The sequence below is a fragment of the Camelus ferus genome, chromosome 15 (assembly GCF_009834535.1).
Source record: "Camelus ferus isolate YT-003-E chromosome 15, BCGSAC_Cfer_1.0, whole genome shotgun sequence".
Classification (NCBI taxonomy): Eukaryota; Metazoa; Chordata; class Mammalia; order Artiodactyla; family Camelidae; genus Camelus; species Camelus ferus.
Genome location: NC_045710.1, coordinates 1,060,826 through 1,073,636, shown reverse-complemented (window position 1 = coordinate 1,073,636; position 12,811 = coordinate 1,060,826). Strand labels below are relative to the sequence as shown.

General features: G+C 56.6%; 1 protein-coding gene across 1 annotated transcript in view; it reads left to right on the top strand.

The window, feature by feature from the left end:
- Window positions 1-12,811, top strand: part of MYT1L (myelin transcription factor 1 like) — a 333,949-nt gene that overhangs the window by 296,264 nt on the left and 24,874 nt on the right. Inside the window, 1 exon segment of the mRNA XM_032496947.1 lies at window positions 5,438-5,500. Within this exon segment, the coding sequence (XP_032352838.1) occupies window positions 5,438-5,500 (63 nt within the window).

Genomic DNA, 12,811 nt, shown 5'->3' with positions numbered 1-12,811 from the left:
CGCCCCTCCCCCGGCCCCACCCGCGCAAACCCGCCAGCAGCGTTACCGGGCTGGGCCCCTGGGTGCGCGTCTGCCATACTCACGTGTGACCTGCTGTTCTCGACGGGAGGCGGGAAAAGGGACTGGCCGAGGTTCGGGGGCGGGGCCCGGGGAGGCTCCACAGCGAGACACCAGTGAAAGGGGGCTTGGTGGGGTGAGTGTGGGAGAAAGTCCAAAACACGCACATGCAGGTGCCGAAATCCAATGTAAGAGAAAATCTCTGTAAAGCTGGCAGACCCCTTGAGTTTCAGGCAACATGCCTAAGAATTCGAGCAGAGGTGATGTGTATTGCTTTTAAGTGACCCGCTTTCTCTCTGGGGAGGAAATTGCAGAAGTGTAGCATAAGAAATCAGCATTTATCAGTTTTCTGTTTTTAAATTTCTTTCTTTTGCCCTCCACATTTCTTTATCATTTCCCCTTTGTATGACCAAAAAGTCAAAATAAATACATTTTTAGAACCACATCTCTTTAGGCAAAAAAAAAAAAATTGAATTGAACTTTTTATACAAATGGGATGAGTCTCTCACATAGGTGACCCGAATCATTCCAATTTACAAATACGTTTTGCTGCTATAGATAAGGCCTAATTTAACGTTTTCATGATTTCTTTTAAAATTGAGAGTATTTTGTGCTTTACTTAACAAGTTCCCCCAGTAAAACGGTTGTGAAAGAAAGAGACGAAAAAGGCTATTAAGGAAGCCACGAAATTCTTTAAAGAACTCCCAGCCTATCAGTCTGACGTTTCATACTAGTTTCCGAAAAGTTCAGTGAACATGTCTCTGCATGTTTCAGCTCCTGTGCTCAAAACCGGGGCGTGTTTGCAAGTAAACCCTTTAGGGTGGGTTCACGGAGGTGCTGGCCCCAGGGACGGCTCACACAGGCCAGCCGTACTTGCAGCCTGTTTGTAAGATTTTAAAAAATAGTACTTGACTTTATCAGGATGAGAGATCACAAGTCTCTTCAAAGCATTTTCCCTGCAGACTGCTTCTAGGGGGAGCGGGGCTGCCCTCCCTCCATGCCAGGTGCTCAGAAAGACGAGGTTACACACTGACTGTGAGGACTCTGGCCCCAGCACCTCAGGGGCTCGTTGGCTCCCTAGGTGGACGGAGAGATTGACCAACTCCTGTCCTGGCCCCCCCACATTACGCCAGCAGCATGCCCTGCCCCCTGAGAGCAGAGGGAGGTATCCCTGGACGCCCTCCCGAGGAGTCAGCAGACTCACTGCCCCTGGGCCGATGCGACGGGCGCACCTGTCTCAGCCTCCCTGCCCACGTCTGCAGTAACACGGACTCACCGCGAGCATTCCCTGAAGGAGAAAGCTCTCCTCTCGTGAAGAGTCATGTTTTAAACATCTTACTTAAAATAACTCTGAACCAAATCCTCATATTTATTTTCAAGAGAGAGACGATGTAGAATATGGAGGAAGCCCTTTAAAGATATTCTCATGAGTAATTAGGAGATAACGCAACCTCCGTGAGTAGGTTCAAGTGTCTCCGTCCCTACCGCCCTGCCTCAAGGCAGCGGTTTTGTAGATGGAGAAGAGCTACCGTAACGGGCTCTATGTCTTGAGAAGCAAGGTGTGGCCACGTTTTGTGAGGTGTGCCGTGCGAGGCACAGGAAGCGTGCGATGCCTGTTGTCACGCACAGACAGCAAGCCCGCGTTGGAGGGCACGTCCCCCGTCCCCTGGAGGTGTGAGCCGCAGTGAGTCTCTGGGGGCAGACAGCTAAGAAAAGCCATGAGCACAGAGGACCTTCCCTGTGCAGAGGCACAGGCTCAGAGCTCGATCTGATGTCTTAGATCTACAAAAGCCACGGACACCGAGCCTGAGAAAGGCTACTTCCACGAAATTAGAAACCCAGAAGCTTGTGAGTGGTCCAGATTTTTCCTTTTTTTAGATTTTACCTGGATTCTGCAAAACATAAACACAGTTTAAAACATTTTATTACAATTTTTCCACTGACATTCTTGAATGTCTATGTAAGACCAGTTTTCCAACCAGACAAGGTCAGGTCCTAACCGAAATCACCTTCCCTCCATACTACTTGAATCCCAAGGCAAATGCAGGGTCACAGCCCAGGCGCGGGACCAGGACTGTTTCTGTCTGTAGAGTGTCCCTGAGGCGCAAGTGTGGATTCTAAGGTTACATATTCATCACCTTCTCAAGAGTGTTTTTACCAACAGCACCTTGGAGTGGCAGGGAAAAAAGTCATGAAGCAAGTGTTTTATTTAGCCCAACTCTACAACTCCAACCACAGGAACTTAGACTAGACCTGGTGTGATTGTCGGTGCCAACTGGCAGGAGCGAGGAGGACCCCCGGCTGGGGTGGTGGGTCTCCCCGAGGCCTGAGCATGTGAGCGCTGGGCACCAGGTGCCTGCCTTGTCGGGAGTTTCCATGGAAACCAGTCAATCTCTGCTGTCATGTCTAAGCCTAGACTGCAGCACACGCTGTTGTCTGATTTTATCCACGGGGTACTTGGATGATCCCACATGGGCCTCCCTTCGTGGCAAAGACGTGCTCTTAGATGGATGGATGCAAATCGGATTTTTGTGCATCGATTTTACCCCGGCCTGTTGTCAAGGGTCCTGGAGCGGCTCTGCCTGGGAAGCTAAGACCCTTTTGTTGGATGAATCACTTTTTCACTCACTGACTTCAGAAAACTGTATTTTTGAATGTTGAGGTTTATTAAAGTGAGGGAATTTGTATGTAAATCTACAGGTTTTTAAAAGCCTTGAAGTCTTGACCAGTGACATAAAACTGAGCACTTAGAGCTGGTGGGAGGGAGCATCCTTAAGGACCCATCCGGGGCCACCTTGTGTGGTTCAGACGTGCCACCTAAAGATGAAAACGCCAGGTCACTGCCCCTGAGAGAACCGGAGCTGGCGATGCCAGGGCCTGCCTTCTCAGCCCGGGAGGAGCCCTGAGAGCTGGCCGGGCACTGGGTCAGCAGGTACGGGCAAGGGACAGGGCAGAGGGGAGGCCCCGACAAGCACAAAACAGGCCCCGCCCATCTTTCCTGCAGCCCATCCCCTTCCCCAGGGGAGGGTTCAATCGCCCCACATTCACGCGGCCAGCAGGTGGCAGACCGGGCATCCGACCCCACCTGCCTAACTCCAAACCCTCAAAATAAAAACCCACCTTTGGAGAAAGCAGGGCCTCCTTCTGGGAATGTCTTTTGTCTTCCGACACAGTGAAATCTCTGAAAAGGAACCAAATCAATATTTTCTTTGTTTTCATGATGACAAAGAACATTTTAAATGACTCTTTTTTTAATCAGATGATGTATTTGTAAATGGCTTAGACACTCAAAAAATGCCCCAAAAATCCTTTTCTCTTTTTTCTATAATTAGTAAAATCTGGTTTTCATTTGCATGATTTGAGGTGTAATGCCTCACTTTAAATCTGAACAGAACGTGACAACCTCCTTCCCGCCCCCACTAAAAACATAAAAGACATAAAAGAATTTCTACTCTTGCCTAAATGAATAAATTTTAAATAAATTTGCACTAGGCACTTAAATTAGGAAGAGTTTAAGGATTTTTTTCTTTTTTGAGCAAAAAGCAAGGCCAAATGTGTATTATTGGCTGGCAGGAAACATTTCTGTTCCTTGATACATTTTCAAAACAGAAATGTGCGTGGAGATGAGCTGCTCTTAGAATGACTTCTATTGCTTTCAAGGTCTCCTCCCCACATGAGGGTTCTGGGGTCGGGTCAGCCCCACCTGAGGTCCCACTGGGAAACTAGTCAGTTGAGTTCAGCCATTCCAGTTACTAACGCAGGAATCGTCTTGTGATCAGACTCCAAGTTTCTTAGAGCGGTCACTTTCATGACAGGTCAGCAGCTGGGGCCAAGCTGTCGTTTTTGGTTCGGGGACACTGCTACACTTCAGCTCTGCCTCAGACTCCTGCTTTTGAACCCCGATTCCGCCTCCACACGCCAAGGGCCGCTCTCCTTCTTTTCCCTCAGTGTCTTTTTCGTTTCCCCCAGCACAGGCTCTAAATTAGACTTCTCCCCTTCCTGTGGTGTGCCCAGTGTCCACGCTGTCCCTGAGCCCTGTGGTCCCGTTCCTCTTCCCGGGTCTGAACGAGAATTAGGCAAGTTCTAGATACCAACAGCTGGCTCCACATCCAGGTGTCAAGAAATGACATCCGTACACTCGAGCTTAGTCCCGGTTCACGAGTGCCCGTCTCATCCCGGACCCTCTCCTCCCGGTCTTGAGAACGTCTGTCTGTAAGCGAGGAATTTGCTGACCTTGACCCAGCATCTAACACCCCGGGGACTTTCCGAGTGGAATGCGAGTTGAAATCTCACAGAAGCATTAACATTTATTAAACACTTTAAATCTGTGATTTTTGTCCTTGCCAGGAACTGAGGTGCCCACTGAGTAAGGACGGGGGCACAGGGCATGGTCTGAGCGTTACTACTGGTAGTAATATTGTTACTAACTCATTTTATCCTTGTTTCTGGCATGTTAAAATTTAATGAAAATTTTTTTCTTAATTTTTGTCCTTAATTTGTACATTCCTGGCGGGTACAAATGCAGCAAAAGTGGCTCAGAGTGAAAATGTGTCAGTGGTGCTGATGGTTCCTGAGCTGGCAGACGGAGGGAGTTACGTGGGGGCCGTGACTGTCAAACCCCTCCAAACACATTTCCTCCCGGTAGCAAACGGCGACGTGGTAGTTAAGAAACGATGAAGTCGCCTGGTGAGGTTTAAGCCGAGGCTGTCGGCACCGTGAGCTAAGCTGTCCCGGCTGACCTGGCCTAACTGACCGAGGGTGATCCGTGCGCTGCTCCAGGTGGCTAAATGGACCAGGGTTTTAAGGGAAGTCAAACCTACCTGAGTGCCGCAGGAGGGCCCAGAAGCCAGTTGATCTGATCCGCAGGGGCAGGCCCAGGCGGTGTCCACCCTGGCCTCGGGGGTCAGCAGGTACAGGACGGGGAGGGGTCCGGGTGACGGGGCCCGCAGTCACACCGGGGTTTCGCATTTAGACGAAGACCAGTCTCTCAGGCCACCATGTGCATCTCTTCCTGCCAAAATCTCGCATCGGGTGTGGGTCTGTGTAAAACTCGCCCTGCTGTGACTGGTGCCACGGACCTTAAAGCGATGAGACGGGCGGGGGACGTGGGATGTTAGGGGCACAGAGACCTGGGAGAGTAGCCCAGGGACCGAGGCTGTGGCAAGGCTGATGGCCAGAGGTCCCTTGTCCCCCGACCGTGAGCTGGGCGGGAGAGGAGGAGGGGGACACACCACCACCTGCCGGGTGTGCAGCGCGACCTGCCTCCTTCCCCAGGGGTGCCCCGTGTTAAAGGGACTGTGTCTCTGAGCAAATAGGAATGCTCACTGTTTGGGGGTTTTCTTTCTTTCCAGTAAATGCCAATCTGCTCTTGTAATTGCAGGTGCCCCACCCCTGGCTGCGACGGCTCCGGGCACATCACCGGCAACTATGCGTCCCATCGGAGGTACGTGCTGCTCCCGAGACCCTCCCCTCCTCCGCCCCCGCGCGTGGGACCGCGGACCGGCTTCCGCACGGGGCTGTCCTGCCGCCACTGGTAACGTGAGGGCCAGGGGCCCTGGGCACAGAGCATGCTGTCCCCGCCACGGGCCTCGCCCAGAACTCGAGCTCAGTACCACAGCCCCCTCCGAGGCTCCCGCCCTAGTGCCCTGGCTCCTTCTGCAGGAAATGTTTCTCCGTCACCTGGTAACACATCTTTCTAAATTGGAAAGGGGCAGGAAAAAGACCCGGGACAGCCTAAGGTCCCTGAGGACAGCCATCGAGCGGCAAGCGTCCTAATCCCACGGAGAGCTGATCTCTTAAACATTGAAATTTGAGCCCCAAGCCTGTACGGTTCTCACACACAGAGACCAGCAGAGCCTGACACAAGGTGCCTGGCCTCGCGATCCCCAGGCACCGCCCGCCCCTCCGCGCGCGTTCCTAGAGCACAGCGCGGAGAGGCAGCCGCACGAGACCTCAAGGAGTCTGCGCCACCGCCACTCGCTCGACATTTTCTGAGCATCTGCTTTGCACCAGGCCCTAAGCTAGAAGTGAACTGAAAGAATCGTTTGGCACAATGTCTACGCAAGGCGGGTCTAGACCCTGTGGTCTGGAGCGAGGACTCCTTGTCGTGCTTGGTCAGGAACCACAAGCCCAGGTAAGGACGAGCGCCCGGCTGAACCGAGACGCCCTGGAGGTGACGTCGTCAGCGGTGGAAAGCGGTGCAGCGTCGAGCAAAGAAATAAACCGCCTTACGGGGTAGCCGTCGCCTGCTCTCTAAGATCAGATTATAGCGCAGGCAGTCGGGGCAGGATGAGCACCTCTGCTCTAAATGCTCCCTCACCAAGGGGAGGGGAGGGGAGGGGAGGGGAAGAAGGAGGAGAGAGGGAAGTCAGGACAACAGGGTGGATCAGCCCCACAGGCTGACCCCTCCCCCCAGCGGGGGGACCGTGTGGGTCAGGGTGGCCCTACACTGTGTGGTCACCAAGCCAGCAGGTCCCAGGGTCCAGGGGCCGCTCCCTGGCTGGCCGGCCCTTGTGGCTCAGGGACAGAGCTCGCTTGGGGCTCAGTTCCCCACTAAGAGCCCCCTGCCAGTCTTGGCTTCCGTGTTCGCTTCCCACCCATTCGGGGGCACTGGTTACATAGCACAGGTCAGGGAAAGGCATGAACTCTGAACAGCAACAAGGAGAACTGGAGGATGCGACTTACAGGCGGCTCTTCCTGCTCACTAGATGAGAACGCCCCACTCTCTAGGCCAGCTGTCCATCTGGGCACGGCGGCGCTGGGGCCGGGTCATTTTTCCCTGCGCGCGCTGCCCTGTGCAGTAGTTGGGTGTCGAGCAGCAGCCCTGGCTCTGCCCGCTGGATGCTGGTGGCGCCACCCTCCCCCTTCCTGACAACCAAAGATGTCCCCGGGCGCGTCCCCATGTTCGCACTGGCGACACCAGAGTCAAGAAGGGTCGTGCTGGTCCCGCAGGCAGGTCAGAGCCAGCCACTGCATCGTGAACGAGGAGGACAGTAAATACCTCAAAGCTACCGCCGGGGTGGGGCCACTGGTTCCGAGAAAGCAAAATAAAACAGTGCAAAGCTCTAGTTAAATGTCTGAGTCAAGCACATTTTACGCCACTTTTAATTTTAGTTGATCTCAGAACTTACCTCAGTCCTCACGCAGCCAGAAATTCCAGCGCGGAATAGTGTCTGCAAACTAAGAGTGAACATTTATGGGCTATTTCATCTCCAAATGTCTGTTTTCCAACTGATTTTGAGGGGAGGGTAGCATTCTGGAAATTTATTCTTAGTTTAGTTTCAACATCTGTGCGCATTTAACTTACAAATGGTGGACGTTGGTGTAGCAGAAACTTGTGAACACGAGGTAGCTTAAGCTTGGATTCAAGCTGCACTCTGTGCCCAGTGTGCACACTTACAGGGTTAGTCTGTAGAGCTGGTTTTCAGCAAATGTGAACACTTTAAACAGCCCTGCAGGGGTTGGCACGTTTAAAGTCGAGCACATTCCTTGATATTGCTTGTCCTAGAAATAACTTCCCGAACACAGATCGAGTGGGGTTGAGCCCTTGGCTGAGCAGAAACGGGGCCCAGGGTGACAGGCCCCGGGCACACCGAGCACCGGCGACGGACATCAAGGGACCCCCAGGCCTGATGACTCCTGAAGGTCTTAGGTACCTTTCCCGGTTAATCTCAGGCTGTCCACTTCCCGGGGTCATGAGGTGGTGCCGCCGGCATGCAGACCACAGGGAATCACCTCTCAGGAGCAGGCGCTCCTCGGAGAGGTACAGCGGCTCATGGACTTCTTGGTTTCCTGCGCGCGTGGAAGTGTGTTTGCACCGTGCTGTGGCCTAAGTGCGCAGTAGCGTCATGTCTGGAGAGCAGCGTACAGACCCTCATTTAAAAATGCTTTGCTGCTAAAAAGAGAGCCAACCGTCCTCTGAGCCTTCAGCAAGTTGTCATCTCTTTGTAACAGTAACACTAAGGGCCACTGACCACCGATGGCCAGAACAAACACAGGCCTGGCGGGGAGGCTGGAAGCACGCGAGGACGGTTCAGATGCAACGCAGAGACGCGAGGGGAGCAGACGCTGTCGGAAAGCAGCTCCGACAGACCTGCCGGACGCAGCTGCCCAGAGCCCTCACCTCGTGCAAGTGCAGTGTCCGCCAGAGCGCAGTGCAGCGACGTGCGGCCCACGAAGGTCTCCGAGCCCCTCCTGGGGCTGCGGAGGGGAGCAGAGTTGCAGCACCGGGACCCCCGGGTCCAGGTGAGCGGCGTGGCCGTGGCCCCCGCCCTCCCCCTCAGGCGGATGCACACAGTCAAATTCCATCCACGGCCCAGGAGGGCCCCACTCCCTCCTGCAGCTGAACAGCCCGCCCCGGGCACCACCCCGGAACTTACGGAAGTCTGCCTTTCGCCACCAGCCTCAGCGCCACACCGAGCAGCAGGCAGCCTCGCTTCTCTGCACTGGAGGAAGCCGATGCTGTGTGGGTCGCTACCTGTCAGAGACGGAGCCCAGCCAGAGTGGCCGCTGCCAGTGTCAGGTCCCGTGTGGAGCCCAGTGCCCCGACGGCCCGTGGGGGGCCTGCAGTCGGCCCCCTACAGGATGGGAGGCCCAACCCGTCCCCCCGACGGGGTCTGATGTGTGTCTGCTTTTGTCTGCGTGGTGATGGTGGAGAGGTTTCCTGTCTCTGTGTCGTCTCTGAAGCTCTCCTGATTCACTTTCCTCCATGCGGCTGACCGTCTATGATGTCCTATCAAAAGCCTGCCACCAAAATCTTTGTCCTCAGTAGTGACACCTCCTTGGCCACTGCACAGGCAGACAGGGGTCCAGCTGTGTCCGCCTTCTCACCTTCAGATGACAACAGAGAAATCTGTCTCATCAGCTCTCCCTCCAAGACCCCGTTTCCAGGCCTCTTTTTTCTTTTCCTGACTCTTCTCTGGGCAGCTGTTTCCTGCAGTTTCCACACCTGCTGGTGCGGTGATGGCTCAGCACGACCCACCCACACAGGACGCCCAGGAGCATCTCCCACCCCGTCACCCGCTACACATGGCGACAGACCCAGAGCCGGGAGCCGGCGCACCAGGGCAGAAGTGGCCCAGGTCTCACAAACGGTGATGCGCACGAATCTGCCCCACCTCCATCCAGGAGTCCCTCACAGCCCCACAGAGCAGCACGGCCCTAGGGCTTCGGAATGTTCTGTGACAGCCGAAGACAGCTGCACGGAGCAGGTGCGACACACCCAGAGCGTCCCTGAGCACACGGCGCGTGCACCTCACCCCCACAACCACACGTGAGGGGGCGGGACAGTGCAGAAAGCCTGCGTCCCCCGCGGCCAAGCCCAGTTTCTCTGGGGGCACCTGCACTCCTGACAACACCTGCCCCCGGGGAACAGCATCCCGCTCTGCCTGCCTGCCCGCTGCACCCTGGGACACACAGCAAGGGCCCCAGGGGCCCGGCTGCCGGGAGGCCGACCGTCCCCTGTCCTGGGAAGATGTGGAAACAGGCCTGAGAAGACACAGATGCCCACAAGGAGCCTGGCCCCCTGGGCTCCCATCCCAGGCACAAAACCCAGACATGCAACCTTCTCAGGGAGCGCTGGCCCAGCCCACCCGCGGGGCTCTTCCCCTGGACAGTCTCCTGTCCACCTCGGGCTCAGCTGCGGACACCGGCCGCCCCCTTGCTGGTCAGGAGGCCGCAGGGCCCAGGCCCTCACTGCCGCCTACTCTGCCCCGCCCCAGGCTGCTCTTCCACCCGAGAGGCAAGGCTTCTGAAAGGGCCCCCACATCTCTACCCCTTCAAGCAAAGGTGCAGATGTACGTGGCCCTGCATCGATGATCCAGGCAGGGCGGTTGCTATTTCGGAAACTTAGCCGTTGAGAACAGAATTGCAAACCTCAGCCCAGAAGCCTAGAACTCTGGGAAAGCCAGTGAATGTTTGTCAACTGCTTAATATGTGTCAGAAGTGGTGACAGTGAGGGGCCCAGTCTTCAGGGAACAGACAGTCTAACGGAGGAAAGGCGTGGACGAGAGAGACAGAGACGGAAACCGACACGGCAGCGGTCAGGAAAACGCGCATGGTGACCGAGCAGGTCTTGGTGCCGAGCCGGGCTTGGCTCCGAGGACGCCAGAGACAGGCCGTGACGTCTGGGCCGAGCACTGAGGGCGCCCGAGAGTTTCCAGGAAATCGTGGGGAGGCAGGGTTTTCCAGGCAAAGGGGCAGAATCAGGCTAATGCGGCCACAGCAGTCAGTGTCCGCTTGGCAAACGGTGCAGAATTCAGCTTGGTCAGCACCTTGGGTTTAAGCGTACAGAAGTGGTTCTTGTGGGACGATTTCAGGAGTCCTTAGGGGTTTAAATGTCATTCTGTAGAAACACGGAGAGTGACAGGGTGGCCGGTCAGCAGAGGACCTGCTGCTGCGATGTAAGAGGTGTCGGAAAGTGCCCGGGGCTGGGCTGGGATGGGGGGCGTCCAGGAGAAGATTCTAGAAGATGGAAGCCTCAGTGGGGACGTGACACGCAGGGCCAGGGGGAGGAGAGGCGGGAGGGCGCCGCACAGGCCGAGAGCCCCCAGCTTCTGGCTGGACGGAGGCAAGTGGGGAGGCTGCTGTGTGCCGGCAGGAGGCCGTCCGCACGGTGGGGTAATTTCTGCTGAAACACATTAGCTGGGAGATTCTCAATGTCCGTGCAGGTCACCAAGGGGGTGCGTCTGGAGGAGAACTGGGGTGCAGTCCCAGGACAGGCACTATCTGAACTCATTGGAGATTCAGCAGACAGGAAAGAGGACCTCACCTCTTAGAAACAAAAGGCGGGTCCAAATACAGAGAACCCAGCTTCCCGGAGCCCAGCGAAGACACGGGCCACATGGTGGGGACCGTCCCAGGCTCTGCAGAATGGATTCCACGTCACTCCAGCAGCAAGAAGAACCAGGGCTGAGAACCCTAAAGAAGGAGTCACAAGTTCAGACGGAAGAGGAGGGTCTGGGCTTCCCGGCACCCTGTCTGCCGGCACCGCACAGACCCCTGGTGTCCCCTGTTTACGTGGAGCTCACGCCCTGGGCACTGTCACCCAGAGCAAGGATGAGGAAGTGGGCTGCCCCTGGCTGGGGGAGCCCTGGGTGCCGCAGCCCGAGGGCCCTCACCCCGCGCGCCTCCAGTGAGACGGCCCTTTCCCTCTCGGGGCTGACTCGACGGGATCGGCCGCGCTGGGCGACCACATCCATATTTTCAGCAGAAGAGACGTCAGGGCTGATGGACCCCGAGGTGCGTTATTCCCAGGCTCCAGTGCCCAGCTGGCGGTGGGAACCTTCAGGCATGAGATCAGCCAGAGGAGGTCACAGAAACCCACCCGCCCAACAGTGAAATGCTGCTGCGAGAACAAGGCCCCGCAGCCCTGGATCTGTGGGGACGTCAGTGGTGATGGGGACCCCAGGCCAGGGCTGCGCGGGGACAGGAATTTCACTGAAAGCTGGTGCCGGGGCAGGGAGAGGACCCGGGCATGAGGGGCCTCGTCCGTGGTGCCCACCCCCCACGCACGGCTTCTCGGGGGGCGGGGGCCAGCACCCCAAGCCCCCACAGGGGATGGCAGTGCCCCTCCGACCCACGTCCCTTGAGCGCTGGCTGCAGAGTCCTCACTCTAGGAGAGGATTCCAGAATCGCAGCACAGCCCTGGGTCGGGGCCGTGGTTTCCTCGGAGTCGAGTCAGGTCCCGGGGGGCCCAGCCGAGGACTCGGGGAGGCGGGGGAGGCAGGCAGAGCACGGAGACCAACCTGCAGGCTTCACAGAGCGCGGGCCCGGGGCGAGGCCGGACGGCTCCAGCAGGAAGTCCCAGGACGGCAGCCGTCACGCCGTGCGGAGACGCAGCCCCCGCCCAACGCCACAACGAACTGGGCACAGCCGTCCTCATGAGTGACCGCAGTGGGGCCAGCGGGCTGCGGAGACAGAGCAGGGAAGCACAGCCCCCACTTTCCAAACTTTTATCATGAAAGGGAGGGGCGAGTGAACAAGGCACGCCCTGTGTCTTCTGTCACCAATAAAAGGTGACCGGGAAGCAGCGGAGGGAGACAGGTAGCGTGCGAGGGGAGGTGGAACAGGTGAGGTGGACACAGGGGGGCCCGACCATGGGGCCCGACACCCCAGCCCCAGGGCTCAGGCACCAGGGCGCCAGGCCCCTGCACCCACCTCCGCCCGCGAAGAGCGGCCTTCCACGAGGGGAGCCAGGCCACAACCTTGGGGAAACGCTAAGGAAATGGTAGTGATGGGGTGATGGGGACCGTCCCCTCTTAGGACAGCCGGCCCTCCGCCCGAGGACCAGGACGCTCAGAGAGAAGCCAGACCTGATTGGGAAACATGTTTGGACACTCGGGACTGTGACGCAGAGCAGTGACGTCCCACCACGTGGGCTCCCACCACCAGGAGCCCACGCAGGCCTCCCCTCCACGTGTCTCCAGGCATCTGTGAGGGTCCCGCACCTGGTTCTTTAGTTCTGTGCAGAGAGACCCGTTCATTCTGTATATTCTGACATCGCACAGCCTACTAGCTTACTGCTAGCTGTTGCTGAACAGAAAAAATACTCATGTGTATGTGTATATATAAACACATTCCAGCTGGAGAATGCCCTTTAGATAACGTGACTCCTATTTCCAAATATTTCAAAATTAAATAAAATAAGCATGTTCAAATTCCACGGCATCGCCTGCAGGGACACAGGAGGCTGTGCGTCACATAAATCAGGACAATGACCAGCGTACAGTCCCTCCCAAGACAGAAGGGCTCTGGA